The sequence below is a fragment of the Equus caballus genome, chromosome 18, assembly GCF_041296265.1.
Source record: "Equus caballus isolate H_3958 breed thoroughbred chromosome 18, TB-T2T, whole genome shotgun sequence".
In the NCBI taxonomy this organism is placed as follows: Eukaryota; Metazoa; Chordata; class Mammalia; order Perissodactyla; family Equidae; genus Equus; species Equus caballus.
In genome coordinates, this window is record NC_091701.1 from 51494519 (window position 1) to 51512389 (window position 17871).

At 44.1% G+C, this 17871-nt stretch overlaps 1 protein-coding gene across 2 annotated transcripts in view; it reads left to right on the top strand.

The window, feature by feature from the left end:
- Positions 1-6291: 6291 nt before the first annotated feature.
- The window catches only part of CYBRD1 (cytochrome b reductase 1), a 33449-nt gene continuing 21869 nt past the window's right edge, over positions 6292-17871 (top strand). For both annotated transcript variants that reach the window (XM_023623115.2, XM_023623116.2), the window contains exon 1: positions 6292-7393. In XM_023623115.2, coding sequence (XP_023478883.2) covers positions 7048-7393 — 346 coding nt within the window. In that variant the 5' untranslated portion in view covers positions 6292-7047. The remainder of the gene's footprint in view (positions 7394-17871) is intronic.

Sequence of the window (17871 nt, forward strand, 5' to 3'; positions counted from 1 at the left end):
AAGCATTATGTTAAGAATTTATTAGGAAAGAAGTAGTACACAAAATACAAAAATGGTCAAAGGGAAAGAAGCAGCAATCACAAAAGAAGAAATACAAATGACCAATTAATACATGAAAAATGTTGCATCCTATCTTGCAGATTATAATGAGATATCATGTGATGTCCATCAGATTGGCAAACATTTTAAAAATATAAAACGAGGCGGCTTGGTGGCACAGCGATTAAGTTTCCAAGTTCTGCTTTGGCAGCCTGGGGTTCACTGGTTCGGATCCTGGGTGCGGACATGGCACCGCTTGTCAAGCCATGCTGTGGCAGGCGTCCCACCTATAAAGTAGAGGAAGATATGTTCGGATGTTAGCTCAGGGCCAGTCTTCCTCAGCAAAAAGAGGAGGGTTGGTGGCAGATGTTAGCTCAGGGCTAATCTTCCTCAAAAACAAAACAAAACAGGAATAAGCCTAGAGGTCATTTAGCTCAGGGCTTCTCAACCTGTTGTGTGCCGTGGACTCCTTCAACAGGTTAATAAGGCCTATGGATCTCTCCTCCAAATATTGTTTTAACATGCATAAAATTAAAAAAACATAGAATTACAAAGAATACCAATTACATTGGAAAGTAGTTATCTAAATTTTAAAAAGCTAATTTGCGATATAATCGTACATGTGCTTTGTTATTGATACATTAATAAGATCTAGCTGCGGTTCTGACAACTGCTATCTCTGAAGAAGTGCTGAGCAGAAATGATCAGCTGAGATAGCTGCAGCATGTCACATGAAAATCAGTGATTTCTATTAGTGACAAAATCATAGCCACTTTGAATACTAGTGGGGTTTGTTGTCTGCATTCATAATTAAAGAAATTGATAAATTTCAGTTAGAACCTAATGAAAATAAAGATACAATTTTACCCCCCAACCAGGTTCTATCCATAGACACCAGGTTAAGTGTCTGATCTAGTCTGAAGCTGTCCTGTCACAGATTAGCAAACTGCAGCCTAGTTTTTGGCCCTTGTGAATTGTTCCATTAGACAGAGAGCTAGTAGCAGATTGAAGTCCTGGAATAATATATATTCCCTTATTCCAAGCTGCAAGCATCCAAGATTGACTGGATCTAGACTTGGAGGAAACATATGAATGAGAGAAACCACGCTAAATTATTTTGGAAGAAAAGTAAAATTTGGACTTACACCATTTGGTTTTCTCTTTAAAAAGAGCTTTGCCTGCTAACAGAAATTATAATCAAGGCTTCCCGAGATCCAGTGAGGTCTGTCTAAGCTATTTGCAGAGGAGAATTTTTTAGCCAAATATCTGGCTGATTGAGAGAGCCTCTCTGGTATACTTTCAGAGTTCTTTTTTGGACACGCATGATTGCTTCACACTTCAATAAAATCTTGAGATCCATGAACCAAAATTCTGGACATATATTTCTGAGACACTCTGCCTGTGAATGCCCTTAAATAAATGCATGAGTGACAGAGAGGACTGTAATAGAGCACTTATTCCTGTTATTACAAAGCCAAACAAGGAAGCATCCAATAAAAGTTCTCCAAAGGTAAAATTGTGGTGTTGGCTACTCGTTAATAATAGTGCAACCCAGTTCTTCACGCACTATAATGTCCCATTCAAACAGTCCAATGTACTGATGAAATTCGGTTTATGTGGAAGAAAGATTGGTTATAAGAAAATTGTTCCTTCCTTTGCTACATCTCTGACTTGATCTTAGGCTCTCTAATCTAACCTTATAGTCAGTCCGTGAATATTTTTTTAAATGCCTTTTCTTTGTCAACTGTTCTAGGCTGTATTAATTATATTTTCTTCTTTTCCTTATTTTTGATGCTCTGGCATTTGGGGCCTTGTGGACTGGGGAACCGCCCCTCCCAGGATAAACTAAGTCCCAGAGATAAGAGTTTGCCTGCCAGCACGCCTTTGATATGCAGACTATCCAATTCTGAGTCTATCCCTGACCCGTCTCCTTTATCAGACTTCTATAGTCTAGGACTCTATCCCTTGCCTCAGTCGCTATAGGGCCAGGAACCAGACAACGGGGGATCACCAGAGCCCGCCAAAATTATTCAAGCTAGCCAATCGTTAAGTCTTTTCTGCTTGCTTACTTTGCTTTGCCCATTCCTTCCCTCAAAAACCACAATAAAGGCTCATGCTGGCAGTTTCCCCTCTCTGCCTGCTTATCTTGCTTCAGTACTTGCCTGTGTGGCCCTGTGTGGCATGCCATGCCCCTTGTGTCTAGGGCACTGAGAATATAAAAAAATTACTTCTTCCTTCATGGCAATCATTTTCGTGTCTGTGTGTCATACTATACATGCTCAGAACAAGTCCCGGGCACATTTTCAGAGCATAGGCTCTGGATGAACGAACAGCAGCAAATAAGACAAACCAAATCTTCACCTTGAAGGAGCTTCTATTTTAACCTGGGGTTATAAATTTGTGTGAGGAGGAGGGTTCTAAAAGAAATAGAACCTAGGTGTGACCAAGCCCCATTCTTTTCTTCCTCACCTGGTTATTTCTTGCTAACCTAAGGAATAAAGGGGGCAGATGAGAATTAGGGAATCAGGGAATTTAATCCTCTTTCTCTTCAGCCTGGATAAAGACTCTGCCTGGACTAGCCTCACCGACTAATGGCTGGGTTGGGGAGATAGGACCAGGACGGGGTCATTGCAATTTTATCTTGCCAGATGTTTAGGAAGAGCTACCAATTTCTTTCCTAACTGCCTCCCACCTCACCAGTTTTCCCCAAACCAAACTCACCCAAGATGATAACGGAAGCAATTTTAAAAATTAAATGGCGGGTCAGGTAGATCTTACCAAGCAGTATCGTATGGAAGGAACAGAAGTAATGCCTTGGTCTAACCTACCCCTTCCCACCAATACAGCATGAGGCTCCACAGAGTTGGGCCTTTTGCTTGGGCTCCTTTTAAGGTCCTCCCCCTCAGACATCTTCCTCTACTCCTTGTGTCTGCTTCCCAGTCTGCTGTACTATTCTGCTCCCTCAGGAAGAGAGTTTCTTCCCACCTCTTCCCAAACTGGGGTCCCTCGGGCCATGGCCAGATACAAGTGAAGTCATTTCTCACTCCAGCTGCCTTCTTGGGGCAGGCGGACTCTGAGGGCCTCCTGAGTTAGGGAGGTGGTAGAGCCTGCTTCCATAGCCACTCTCCCCACAGCAAGAGCTGGAGCTGATCTCTTCACCACTTCCCTCAGAGGAGAAACACCTCAGCAAAGAAGACATGGAGTTTTTTACCCTGAAGACAACACAGTCTAGCCTCAGATGAGGAAATTATATTCCTCCCATTAACATGAGTTTGACTGTGATCTTTTCAAAACTGCAACCCTCGCTTTATTTCACTAAGGAGCCTTTGATCACCGCCTGAGCTTGGCTTACATCGTGAATCATGGTGTCAGCTCTGAGTCCATCTATCTTAGTCATCTGAGACAGCTTTGTGATCCCCAAATCTCTTGTCTAGTAGAAGGGAGGACAGGAAGATGTATGAGCTCATTCCTCCTGCTTGTGATTTTTTTCTTGCTTCATGTATTCCTCCTTTCATAACATGTCCTAAGAAGGCATAGACAATTAGGAGGGGCTAGGGAAACAGTAGTGTTATGTGAGAGTATTTTCCCACTTGTCCCTGTCAGGGTCCTGCAGGAAGCAGCTGGTTTGCACAAAGGATTTAATTGAAGAGAGTTTAATAAAAGGACTATTTACAGAGGTGCAAACAGACTTAAGAGAACCCAACAAAGAATGGTGAAGACCCAGGACAAGCAAAAGCAGGCAGCCAGTACTACACCTGGGCCTGTAGAAGCAAGGGGGCGTGGTCTAACTGGACCCTGGGAGAGATGTAGCTGTGGGAGAGGGGCCACCCAAAAGTTGAAAGTCATAGTGGCAAAGAGGAACTCAACCACTGCAAAAAACATGGCCTGGCAAGGGGGCCTAGAGGGATAAATAGGTCGACCTCTCTTCCTTCCCTCTGATCTCTCTTTCTTCCTGCCCTCTGATCTCCTTCCAGCACTGCCATTGGCCAAAGCCAATTCGAAGCCAGCAGGCAAGGAGCCTGCCAGGACACAAGGGAAGGCAAAGAAGGGTGGAGAATGGAGGGGCAAACAGAGTAAGCAACACACAGTCAACATTTGAAAGTTTAAAACATGATCCACTAATCCCACCAAGCAAACCACTATGTACAACTTATCATACTTTACAGTAGAATACTGGACCTCTGCACACACCAAAAGAAATGCACCGTTACCTCATGGAAGTTCAATGGATGGGTGGGTTTGGGTTTTCTTGCCCTACCACTTCACCCCCTTTCTTCTTACTCTGTATTTTATGCCTATGTCAGCGACAATAAAAATCTATGTCATTATGTACATGTTTCTAGAATCACAGGTTTTTTAGAAGGTTATGTTGTTGAATGTCCCACCCCCATGCTCCCCCCACTCACATCAGGAACCCCTCAGATCGAGTTGCTGACAGGTTATCTAGTCTGAGTAAGTACTTTGGTGACAAATTGTCTACCATCTCCTATCATTGGACAAATCTATTAAGAAAATGTTGTTAACACTAAGCCACAACAATATTTAGTGAAAATTTTCCTCTTCCAGGTGACAAATTTTATCCACGTTAGGTCCTTAAAGGACAACTTAAAAGTTGAAATTTTCTCAGTTTAGCTTGTAACTTCGAGATGATTCCACACCATCCATACCATTTGGCCATGTTTTCTTTCTCTGGAGATATTTTGTTAAACAGGGTCTGGAATCAGAGATTCTTATTTTCTGCTGCTGTGGAGCAAAATCAACTCAAGAGTGGAGTGAAGGTACTGAGTTAAGGGGATGAAGAAGTTAACTGGGGACAAAGACTAGATACTTTTAAGGAGAAGGACAGGCACACGATGACGTTGTTAAAGAATTACCAGCTAAAGTTCACAGAGGAAGAAAAACAGCACATAATTAAACAGGGAATATATGCAGCACTCAGGAACCAAAAAGTTCTGAAAAAATAGAACTAGAAGATTCAGTGCTAGTTTCTATTTATTCCTATGGATCTACTGTGTGTCCTGGGAGGCTGACCCATATGGACTGACTTCTGGCTTCTGATTAGGTGCAGCCACTGTGTCCCTGGGCAGGAAATTGGAGGGGAAGAGAGTAAGGCTGGAATATTCATCCCGCCTCCCATTCTTCCTCCCTGTGGGGTCCCTGCAGGCTGGCTGCTTCCTTCAACTCCAGACTATAGCGTAGCCCCAGTCAAACTGCCTTCTCTACACAGTTCTCTCCCTCTCTTTCTCTCCCTATCTCTAGATCCCAGCAACCATGTCCCCTTCAGGCATGGGCACTGTAAACCCTTGTGGTTTCACACACCCTGCCCACACTTTTGTAAATAGTTCTGCTCATTATTAAATTGCCCAATTGGAATGTGCCATCTGTTTCCTGCCAAGCCCTGACTGACACACTCCATCCCATTCTTCTCCCAACAAACATTTACTGAGTAACTACTATATGCCAAGGAAAAAATAAAATGATAAATTAAACAGTTAATACCCTCAAAGGGGCAGTTGGGGGAGTGGAGACAGCCACAGAAACAGATTATTACATTACATTTTGATAAGTGATGCAGAGAGGCACTGGATGGGGAGGTGGGTGGAGGTGTAAGATAGGGCCATAGGCAGACTCAGAGGAGGTTTCTTGGTGGAGATGGGGTCAGGAAAATTTAGAGGCACGGACATGGGTAGGGAGTGGTCTAGAGCTGGGAGAGAAGTTCACAGCCATGGACATCAGGGCCAGTCAGGTTGTGGTAAAGGGTTAGAGTGGAGGACTAGTCTGGGCTAGACCACAGAAAGCCTTATACTGCCAGAAGGGGTCATTCTTTCCCATTTGCTTACTCTCCCTCTTTTTCTCTGTCCACCAAGGGAAAAATAATGACACTGGTGAAGTCTAGAGCCTCTTACTCTTAACTCTTAATCCTGCCACTAATTCCTTGGCCTAAAACCTTGTCTTTTCCATTGAAAATCACTCCTGTACACTTCCTGAGTATTCTAAGGTCTTTCAAAATGGCAAGACAATATGGTAAACTAGTCCCTGGAGATGAGCTACAGGAGACAGAAGAGAATGTTCCCAATGCATTCTAGAAGTCCTAATAGCCTAATAGCAATAGATAACACTGACACTTTTCTTGTCCAATGGAGAAAGAAAGGTGATGATAATGTTGGAAAGAGGGCAGGGTGTCAGCTTCACTTCATCAAGGTGGGGTTTTGGTCCAAATAGGTTTGGGCAGGTGGACACTTTTAAGATCGATTTTTTATTACACTACATAGGCAAGTCCAGGGTCCTCGAGGTGTCTGTCTTCCCTCTCCAAAGCGCAAACTGCAAGTAGTTTCCTTGCAAGGTATGTCCAAGCCCATGCCGCCCCGTAGGTTCCTTCCTGGGCATCAAAGACAGCCAATCTCGGGGCGCCTGGTGGGCAGTGCTTAAGTTTCTGCCCCCCGCTTTGGGGCTGGGGGTTTGCAGGTTCAGATCCCAGGCTAAGACATATACCCCACTCATCAATCCATGCTGTGGCAGCCACCCACGTAGAAAATAGAGGAAGACTGGCACAAATGTTGGCTCAGGGACAATCTTCCTCAAGCAAAAAGAGGGAGATTGGCAACAGATTTTAGCTCAGGCCAATCTTCCTCACCAAAAAACAAACAAACAAAAAGAAGACAGCCAATTCTTCTAGGACCGGGGCTCAGGGGGCTTAGTTAATCAAAATCACACACGACTCCACCCAGCGGACTCCTGTCTTCTGTTAACCGAGAGTGCACACCACTGCCTTACTCAGCCTCCCCACAATGAAGGAAGAGACATCGGAAGAGTTAAAAGAAAGTGGTAGGTTTGGAATCCTCGGAGCTCTCGCTCTGAACTAACTGGACAGTTACTGGAACCCCCGGCAAGCTCAGATGCCGGGACAGGGGGCGGCTACTGCGCAGAGAGCGCTGGGCGGCCGCAAGATCCCAGGGGTGGGGCTGGTTTCTGAGCGAGGGCCAGCTGCCCACCCACCGAAGGCCCTACATGTCTGGCAGGCCGGCGAGAAAGCCCCTCCTCCCGGGCGGAGACTGCTTCAAGAAGTCGACGCCCGCGTCCGGCCGCGGGGCTGGTACCCAGAGGCCGCCGCCGCCTCCCTCTGTTCCTGTGGCTTGCCCAGGCGCGGAGTATGGGACTCTGATGGCCATGGACGGCTACAGGGGCTTCTTGGGGCTGCTGGTGTCGGCGCTGCTCGTCGGCTTCCTGTCCGTGATCTTCACCCTCGTCTGGGTCCTCCACTACCGGGAGGGGCTCGGCTGGGATGGGACCGCGCTGGAGTTTAACTGGCACCCGGTGCTTGTGGTCACTGGCTTCGTCTTCATCCAGGGCATAGGTACTGGGCGTCTCCTGGGAAGCGACGGGGAGGGAGGCGCGGGCCGGGGGTACTCGGCCGAGTCCCGACGGAGTGGGCCCGACGAGGGCGAGCGAGGGGGTGAGGGAGGAGCGCTGGGTGCGCGGGGGCCGGCGAGCCGGGTGCGGAGCGCGCCTGGGAGCCGAGTCGGCGGGGCGCGCGGCGGGAGGGAGGTGGGCGTACTCCGGCCGGGCCGCGGGGCCGGGCAGAGAGGGACTTGGGCGGCCGCGGGCGATCGCGGGCGTGGCGGCGCCGGGGCGGGGCGCGCCGGGCCCGGGGGTCGCTGTGAGACGCATCCCGGGGGCGCTGGGCACGGCGGCGGCGAGGCGGGCGCCGGCTGCACCGGGTTAACTCTGCTGCGAGCGGCTGGGGCTCGCTCGAGGCGCCCCAGCGGTACCGGGAACGGGAACGAAGGGGAGGTGCCGGAGCCCACGAGCGCCCCCAAATCGCCCCCTGTGGCCCGAGCGCGCGCAGTCAGGGGCGCGGAGCCGCTCTGGAGGCGAGGCCTTTCGCTGAACTTGCTTCAAGTTGGGAGAACTGCAGATCGGGAGAGCGAGGCAGCCGGGGACAGCGGAGGGGCGAGCATTTGCCTTTTCGTCGTCAGCCTGAGTGAAGGGGCCCGCCAGCCACTAGCCGGGGTGTCAGCATCTGGTTTCACTCCTCCCAGAGCGTTCGACTCAGCGAGCCCGAGAAGCTGCCAGGACTCAAAAGGGTGTTTCGCGGCCCTGCCTGGTCGTTGGTCCGTCTTGAGCCCAGCTTGTTTTTGCGGCTGTCGACCGGCGAAAGTTCCCTTTCGGGGCCTCCTGTGCGGCGCTGCCGGGAACTGGGGCCGGAAATGCCCGCAGGCGGCGCGCGGCGGGCCAGCTGCGGGCCTGCCTCCTCGGGGTGAGGCTGGCGCGCGGAGGGCTCAGGCCGTGGCGTTCTGTTTTGCTTTGAGCTATAATTGACATCTGACATTCTATTAGTTTCAGGTGTATAACGTGGTTCTATATATACAGCGAAATGATCACCACAGTAAGTCTAGTTAACGTTTATTGCCTGGCGTAGTTACAATTTTTTCTCGTGATGAGAACTTTTAAGAGCTACTCTCTTAGCAACTTTCAGATATATAACAATACAGTGTTATTAACTCTTGTCACCATGCTGTACATTACTTCTCAAGGACTCATTTGTTTTATAGCTGGAAGTTCGTACCTTTTGACCCCCTTCACCCATTTCACTTGCTCACCCGCCTCTGGCAACCCGCAATCCATGGCAGTTTCTATTGTCCTTGCATAATGCCGCTCACGATGTCCTGACAGTTTCCTTGGCTGCTGTTTGGCTGAAGAAACCTCTAGCTCGTGGTGAAAGCGCCATTTATTTGTAAGCACTTTCCAAAAAGTGAAGTCAAGGCCTTGGCAGAGAAAGTCTTTAGAAAAAGAAAGTAGTGGACTGGGGTCATGTCGCAGAAAATAATCGAGAGGAGAGGAAAGGGTTCAGAAGGAGGTGCCCACCGGCTGAAACGTCTAGCCTTGCCTCTGAACAGGCTGCCTTGTCTCCATCAATAGTTAACTCTCCACAAGCAAGCGAACAAAAAAGCGCCGACCTCATTCCTAAAGAAAAGATTTTTGTTTCCACTTAAAACTTGTGCTGCAGCCTTCGGCAGGTGTAGCCGGCTTTCTCCCACTCCGGGATGTAGTGGGAGATATTGGTAAAGCCCAGCCCCGGTTCCGAGGCGTCCTAGTATGAGAATTGGCACCGGCATGTGAGTACCGCTGGCCAGCTAAGTTATTTCGTTGCATAAGTCCCAGTTATTTCGCCACTACACTAAAATGAGAAAAACATAGTCAAGTTCCAAAGTCGCTGACATCAGAAGCACTCTTTCCTTCCTGGTGGAGCCCTGATGTTTGGCCCCAGCTGTCAACACCTTCTGTTTGCTCAAAGTAGTAGGAACAGTCTCTTCATCTCTTCCAACCAATTCTTCAGAGCAGCTCCTAATACCAAGAAACTTTCCGGAGGTTCTGGAATATCTTCTCCTCATATTTGAGGGTAAGAGAAACTTCCTGACTTACCAAGAAGGAGACAAAGTCAAAAAACAATAGCTAACATTTGTTGAGTGCTTTCTGTGTGCCCACTAAGGGCATTATTTCACAGGTTTATAAGAGTAAACAGAGGCACTGAGCAGTTAAGTAACTTACCCATGGGAGTAGTATAAGTGTTTTCAGTGGCCTTATTTTCAGGGTTCATTTCTCTGCTTTTATGGCCATATGCTTATTTTCTGCAAAGCATTCTTTTAAGGGGAGCAAAAAGCTTCATCTAAAATACACTTTGAAGCTCTTCATTCATGTCGATTACAGTTTTCCTAAAAGAATTTCTAATTTTTATAAACTTTGGAATTTTCTTAATCTGTTTATACTCACTTTTGGGCAAAAATGTGTAAATGGATATTTTGACAATTTTCGTGTGCTGCTTTTATGCAAACCTTGTTTTCTTTAAGCTTAGTTACTGTATTTGTATTAGTTTTGGAATGTTTGTCCTGTCAACGTTACCTATCCTGTTTACTATTTGGATTCCAGATTTGCAAAGCGCTTTAATCACATAATACATTTAACTGACGTGAACATAAACTTTTGCATACATATAGGCACATGCATAGTACTCCTGAGTTCTTAGAAATCTTGGCCCACCTGCACCCCCTCACATCCAGCAGTAGGAGGGCTCCAGTAGAAGCACTAGGAGTAGATGGCTGACTTTATAGGGCAGGAGGGAAATGCATGTGTTACAGACCAGCCATGTTATAACAGGCTTTTTTACTGTGTGTAATTGCTTCAGGTAGGAAATTTTTAGGCCATGCTATTTCAGATCTCTAATAATGAATATGATATGATTGAGTTCTGTGATACACAAATATTTAGAGATGAGGAAGGGAAGGCTGAAGTACAGTTATTACTCTAAGCATAAAATGCTTTACAAATGCAATATACAAACAGTAAACAATATTTGAAACTGTGTGAGGACAAGTATGAGTTCTTTGAAACACCTTTAAGAAATAAGCTCTGAAGAAAGCAAGGCTAACGTAGAAGTTACAAAATAAATCTGTGTCTGAGTGTGTACACGCACATACACCCACTCAAGTATATTTTGGAAAATACATGTATTCTCAAATAAAGTGTAACAGACTATAGGATATCTGAAAATAAAATAATGTTTTAAACTAGTAGGAAATCTAGAGAACATGAATGAGGAAAAGTTTCAAAGAGAACTTTAGAAAAGGCTTTGCGCTTCTCTAAAAGGAATGTTTCCCATGAAATAAGTATACTACCAGGAAATCAGAGAAACGAGCCTTGAAAAGAAGGCCGCAGAAAAGACTGAATCAAATAAATGCTCTCAAAGTGGCAGCTGACCTTTTAAAAGGTTCAGTAAGGTGGAATGTGTTCTTTAGTAAAAGGTAAAAGGTAGAAAATTCAAGTGTATAAATTTAGCAAAAAGAAGTCTCAGCAATTCTATACTCCTTCTTTTCCACAGGTAAGACTCTTTTTACTCGATAAACTGAAGGATGAGAAATCGAATAGTCTAATGATCTCCAGTTGGTTTTGTGAGAGACTATAACTACATTTAAGTAACATTTAAGAGACTAACAAAAAGAAATTCAGTAGTTCTTAAAAGGAAGTTGGAATATCCCGTTAATGTATCTAACAGTGACCAAATTCTGAGACCACTTAAATGTCTTTGAAAGGGCTCCCAGGTAAAACCTGGCAAAGAAGAGCCCAAAATACCTGCTCCAGAACCAGTCTTAGGGACACCATTGATAATAAAACCTATTCGTCTTAGGGAAATGAGGGTTTTTACGTAGCATAAAGAGAGGATTTAAGACAACCCCAAACACATTTTTTGTTGCAAATAAATGCGTGCAGGTCTCTTTATAACGTAACTAGTAAAAATGTTTTAAACGTGATTATTTTCCTCACTGTTGTGTCCCCAGCAAGTAGAGTAACACCTAGAACTGGCACATGGTAGGCCAATAAATAGTTGTTGAATAAATGAATGGTTATTTCTGTACTACCATTTAATTGTTAGCAACAAAATGCAATTTTACAGCCACTCATTTGAGTTGATCATAGTAACATCTAAAGTAAAAGTGCCGTCCCTTCCCCTAGGTGATTATCCTGTTTAGCCAGTTGGGAAGCACTGGTTTAGTAAACCTCAGGGGAGAATGGGCATCATATTACATTGGAAATGTGTCTTTATTCTAAGGCCTCAAACTCATTACAGTGTTCTGCCTAAATACTATCTGTGCCTCCTCTTGCCTACCTATGGACATCCCTTCATCAATTCTCCCTTTTTCCTTTCTCATCATTAAGTTTCTCCCCCATTGGATTATTTCCAACATGTTATAATTTCTATCATGTCAACAATAACCAAACTCTTGACCTCATATTCCCCTTAAGCTACTGCCTCAATTCTCTGCTTGCTTTGCCACAGAACTTTTCAAAATTTTTGCCAATACCTGCAGTCTCCAATTCCTCTCCTGTTCTCTCTTGAACCCACTCTAATCAGGTTTTCTCTCACTGCTCCACCAAAATTGTTCTTAACATAGTAGCCAATGGCCTCCGCATTGCTAATTCCGGTGGTTAGTTCTCAGTCCTCATCTAGCTTGACCAGGAGGCAGCATTTGGCATAACTGACCCCTTACTCATCCTTGAGACACTTTCTTCACTTGGCTTCCAAGACACCCAACGCTCTTGGCTCTTTTCTCACTGGCTATTCCTTTCAATGCCCTTTGCTGGTTCCTCCTCATTTCCCTGGTCACTTAAGATTAGAGTGCCCGAGGCTTAGTTTTCTGACCACTTCTCCTTTCTTGATACACTCATTCCCTTGGTGACCTCATCCAGTCTCATGGCTTTAAACACCGTCAATTCACGGAACCCCCTTGTATTTATATCTTCAGCCCGGACCTTCCCCGAACTCCGGACCCCAATATCCATCGATCTACTCAAATTCTTACTTAGATGTTAAATAGACCTGTCCGGATCTCAACTCTTGATCTTCCTCATATCCCTAAAACCACCTCTCCCATAGGCTTCCCCATCTTAGTAAATGGCAACTTCATCCTTCTATGTGTTCTTGACAAAACTATATAGCCATCCTGATTCCTCTTTTTCTTCCATACTTCTCATTCTGTTCATCAGAAAATTGTGTAGACTCCAAATTTAAAATACAGTATTATCCAAATTCTGACCACTATTTTAATTATTTATTTGTTTGCTGTCTGTGTTCTCCTACTAAAATGTAAGCTCCCCAAAGGGAGAGACTTTTTCTTTTTCTTCACTGCTTCATCCATGATGTGTAAAACGTCACCTAACATGTAATAGACATTCAATAAATATTTACTAAATTCATGAAAGCTCGGCCAAGCCTTTAAACCAGGAGTCATACCTACAAGGACAGGATATAAAGTAAATAGGTGAAGTGGATTGGGTGTATAGCACAAACCAGGGTGTCATCCTAGGTTCAACTAACCATTCAGACACACAAGACTACCAAGACCACAGTGGGCACCAGTCTACTCAGAAGGATGGAGGATGGGAACTAGCACGTGCTGACAGCGCAGCATTAGGTACTTCTCAGCAGGCGTCCTTGTAGCAACAGTACATGTAGCTGTCCACATAGTCCTCCATAAACTATCCTCGCCCAGGGGACAGCTCAGGCACTGGGAGACGAGATCTACATTGGAGGGATCAGGGCTTAAGGTCCTCATGCCCCACAGGAACCAACATCTCTTTTTTTTTTTTTTTTTTAAGGATTGGCACCTGGGCTAACAACTGTTGCCAATCTTTTTTTTTTTTTCCTGCTTTATCTCCCCAAACTCCCCCTGTACACAGTTGTATATCTTAGTTGCACGTCCTTCTAGCTGTGGGATGTGGGACGGCGCCTCAATGTGGCCTGACGAGCGGTGCCATGTCCGCGCCCAGGATCAGAACCCTGGGCCACTGCAGCGGAGCGTGCGAACTTAACCACTCGGCCACGGAGCAGGCCCCCCAACATCTCTTGTAATACTCTATAGGCCTGGTTTCCAGTGCCTCTGCAAGGGATACATAGTGGCTGAATAGTGGCCCCCCAAAAGATATGTCCAAATCTTGTTTCATGGACCTGTGAGTGTGACCTGAGCATCTTTGCAGATGTAGTTAGGTAATGGATTTCAAGATGAGATCATCCTGGATTTAGGGTTGGCCCTAAATCCAATGACTGTTGTTCTTATAAGAGAAAAGAGAAGGAGCTTTGAGACACAGATGCACAGAAGGGAAGGCCGTGTGAAGATGGAGGCCGAGACTGGAGTGATGTGTCTACAAGCCAAGGAACACCAAGAATTGCTGGCAACCACCAGAAGCTAGGAGACAGGTGTGGAATGGATTCTCCCTCAGGGCCTCCGGAAGGAGGCAACCCCACCAACACTGTGATTTTGGACTTCTGGCCCCCAGAACTGTGAGAGAATACCTTTCTGTTGTTTTAAGCTACTCAGTTTTTGGTAATTTGTTATGGTAGTCCTAAGAAACTAATACAGGATATAGCAGTTACCATTGCACTATGGGAAGCCCAAAGTATGGCATTCTTATCAAGTATTTATAGATTTTTCATTGTTCCTCCCAGTCTAGACACAGTTTGCCAATCAGGGGTTGTTTTTATTATAAGCAATGTCACCTAATAACATTGATGACAAACCACTTTATCTGTTTAGTAGAACAGTTAACCGAAGGTCGGATCCTCGGGCAGCGGGATGTAGGTACATGCCGCGTTTGAGGGGTGGGAACTGTAGGGAACTGGGCAGTGCCTACTCCTGGCAAAATAGGAAACCTCTACTTAGCTCCAGCGGGTTGTGGCTGTATGGGGATGCCAGCCCATGGTGGCCAGAGCTTCCCATTTTCCAGGAGAGTCCAAGATTTTTAGAAACTGGTTCGAGCTAAAGTAAATAAGCCACAAAACCAAAACAAAACCCCCAAATCATTGTGCTGATTAAATAAAACACATCTGTGGACCAAATCCAGTCCATACCTGCCAGTTTACAAGTGACTTCTGCTAGGGTTTTCTGTCTTGACTTTGTGTGATTTTAAAGTTTTCCGTTAAAAAATTGAACAATCTTCCCTTTTCAGAAAGAGAGACCAGAAATCTTTGTTATAACTTTTTTTCTTCCTACAGAAACTTTCTTAAAAGATCAAGACAGGCTTTGAAATGACTTGTACAGACTTCGGCTGTACATTTCTTAGTTCATTCATTTATTCATTCATTCATTCATTCTATTCCTTCATATATTATCCTATTTATTTAATTAGCATGCGTTTATTAAGCACTTAACTGTGTTCCAGACACTGTGTAAAACAAATGAGTAAGATGTAGCCTCATCTACAAGCTGTTCAGATTTGAGTTCGTTAGAGCTGAGTTATGGTTTTCTTTTAGGAAACCTGTGCCTTAAATGTTTCCAGCTGGCTGGGATGTGAAGTTCAGCTCCTTATTTTAGAGATCAAATGTCTGACCAGGGTGAGACAACCAGGTGATATCAGAACCAGTACTATTTCTAAGCTGTCATACACTGATACGCAGCACAAAAAAATATAGCTGATGTTTCCAACAACTCACAATTTCTGGGGGCCGGCCCGGTGGCGCAGCGGTAAAGTGCACAAGTTCCACTTCTCAGCGGCCCGGGGTTCACCAGTTCGGATCCCGGGTGTGGACATGGCACTGCTTGGCAAGCCATTCTGTGATAGGCATCCCACGTATAAAGTAGAGGAAGATGGGCACGGATGTTAGCTCAGGGCCAGTCTTCCTCAGCAAAAAGAGGAGGATTGGCAGTAGTTAGCTCAGGGCTAATCTTCCTCAAAAAAAAAATGCTGGATGTTTGTAAATGTTTAGCCAGTTAATTGAATTTTTCTCTTTTCATATACTATTTGGTACCAAATCTGCCTTTGTGAGGATTTCAGTCACTTCAAAGAGATGCTTCTAGTGCCAAGATGCTAAAACAAATCTTCCAAATCATCTGAATCACTTCCTTCATTTTGATTCTCCAAAGGTTTTCATTGTCCTTGTGTTCATGCTATGAAACAGTTTGAATGCACAGGCATGTTTCAAAGCTCAGATGCTCTGTGATAGGCACTGCAGGGATCTTTTCAAGAAGTTTATTTAAAGAGACTTCTCTGCTTTCACATTTAAACTTCAAGTCCTTTGGATAGAGGCTGGTAAACTCTTGTGTGCACAGGGAAATGAGTTGTTAAAGCTTGATAATCCTTCTCTGAACATTCAACCAAGGAAGGCAAAATAATACTTTATTCAAAGAGTTAAGAAAAGTGTAATGGGCACACCATATTTAAGTAAAATTTATAAGTGTTTTAAAGTTCCAGTGTACTTCAAACTCAATAACTTACTCTTATTTTATTTTGGGGTTCACTTAAAGCTTACCTAAAGCTGTTGAGTGGGTCCAAGTGCAGAATGCTTTTTACGTATTTGAAAGGACTGTTTGGTCTTATATGAAGTAACACTTGGGTCAGCAGTACAAATTGTCTTGAGTTTTTGATTTGTACATTTTAAAAGAGGATCGCTCATTTGCTAGGGAACACTGAATGAATTACTGGGCTGTATTAAGATTTATTTATTCAACGCATACTGAATTCCTACTATGTGCCAGGCTCTGTGCTAAATGTGGATGTTAGGGTAAACAAGATAAACGTGCTCCTACCCTCATGAATCACAAGATGCTAACATAGAAAAACATAGAGTCAAGTTGTTTTCTATGCTTGGGGGCATTTCTTTCCCGCCAACTGCCCCTCTCCCCGGTAGAATTTGACACATTCTAAATTTGCACTGCTTGCTGTAAGACAAATTTGTGTACATGGTTTGTAGTGGTATATGGATGGAAAGCTGATGTCAAACCAGAGATTACATTTTAGAGAATATATATTTTCATTGATTGCTTATTTAAATATGTGGTTAGGAGCTGAGAAATTTTCTAATTATTAAATTCAAATTCAAGTTACTGTACTTTCCTCTTCATTGTCCAAGCAATAATTATACGCAGGTCTTCCTTCCTTCCTTCCTCCCTCCTTTCCTTCTTTTTTAAGTTTATCACAATAACATGTTCCACTACCACTAATTTTTCTTTTAAAAAGGTTTAAAGTGTATGTCTCACGTATACGTGTTCATGTTTCCCTTCATTTTCTAGGGGAAAATGGTCTTGCCAACTAGGGCCTCTTAACAGAAAACCCTTGTTTCAGTCACAAGTAGCTGTTTGATACCATTTCCCCTCCTCTTGGGCTTATGAAACCTTTTTATTCCTTCCCACTGAACCTCAGGAATGGTGTCTAGGTAAGTGCCAAGCCAAAGAAGCAAGAAATATTTAAATTCCACTCTCCAGGCAGTTTTTATAACTGTTGAGAATAGCTTCTTGTTTAAGAAATGTGGTTTGATTTGTTAAGGTTGCCCTTTTCTCCTGAAGTCTACCGTATTTTGGTTATTTATACATTTTTAAAAGTATGTAAACACCTTATGCAAATACAACATTTTACGGTTAGCCTTCCTTTATTCTGAGAGCATTTTGAAGTATTTTCTGCCATCCAGCAGAGTTTCTATATAGGTAGGAGAGATGCTGAAGACTCCATGCCTCACTCATAGGAGAGCCCCTCGGATTTCCACATCTACCTATTTAGTAGTTGACGCTAATTGGCAGTTGGGCTTGCAAGCTTACGAAAATATTGTTTTAATTTTAAAACTATTATGTACTCTTTCAACCATACAGAAAATAATATAACAGATCCCCGTGTACTCACCATCCAGACATAACAGATATTAAGATTTTTGCCAACATAAAAATTTATAAGCTAGAACTTAGAGCTGGTAGGAATAAAAGATAAGGTAGGATGATGGAGGGGAGAGGTTGGAGTTAGGCACCCTAACCTGAGCAAGAAACTAAAAAAAGAAATAGAAAAACTCTAAACTAGACCCAGGACTAAAAAACCATAATTGTCTGGGCCCATTTTGATCAGAGGCAAGGACTTCCTCCTTCCAAAGCCCCTAAGGGCTTACTCTTATAGTAATGTGACAGTGTTTTATTGATAATCCCAAATCATCAATGAAAGATTAAATTGTGTTCCATTTGTGCTACTGCTAGAGAAGGAAAGCTAGTATGCAATTGATTTGAAAAACGAACACATCCTGAGTATTTCCTTTTCGTATGTAGATGTTCAAATTCATTCATCTAATATTCCTTCCCTCTGGGTTGTGCTTGGATGATACGATGATGATGATGATGATGATGATAACAATAATAGTGTTAATTTTAACATACTAACTGAAATTGAGCCGGCTACTTAACCTATCTCTACCTCAGTTTCCTCCTCTGTACAACAGCAATAATAATTGTACCTTCCTCAAAGAGTCAAAGTAAAATTAAAGTGTAAACATGTAAAGCGCTTATCAGTGTGCCCGCTGCTGAGCAA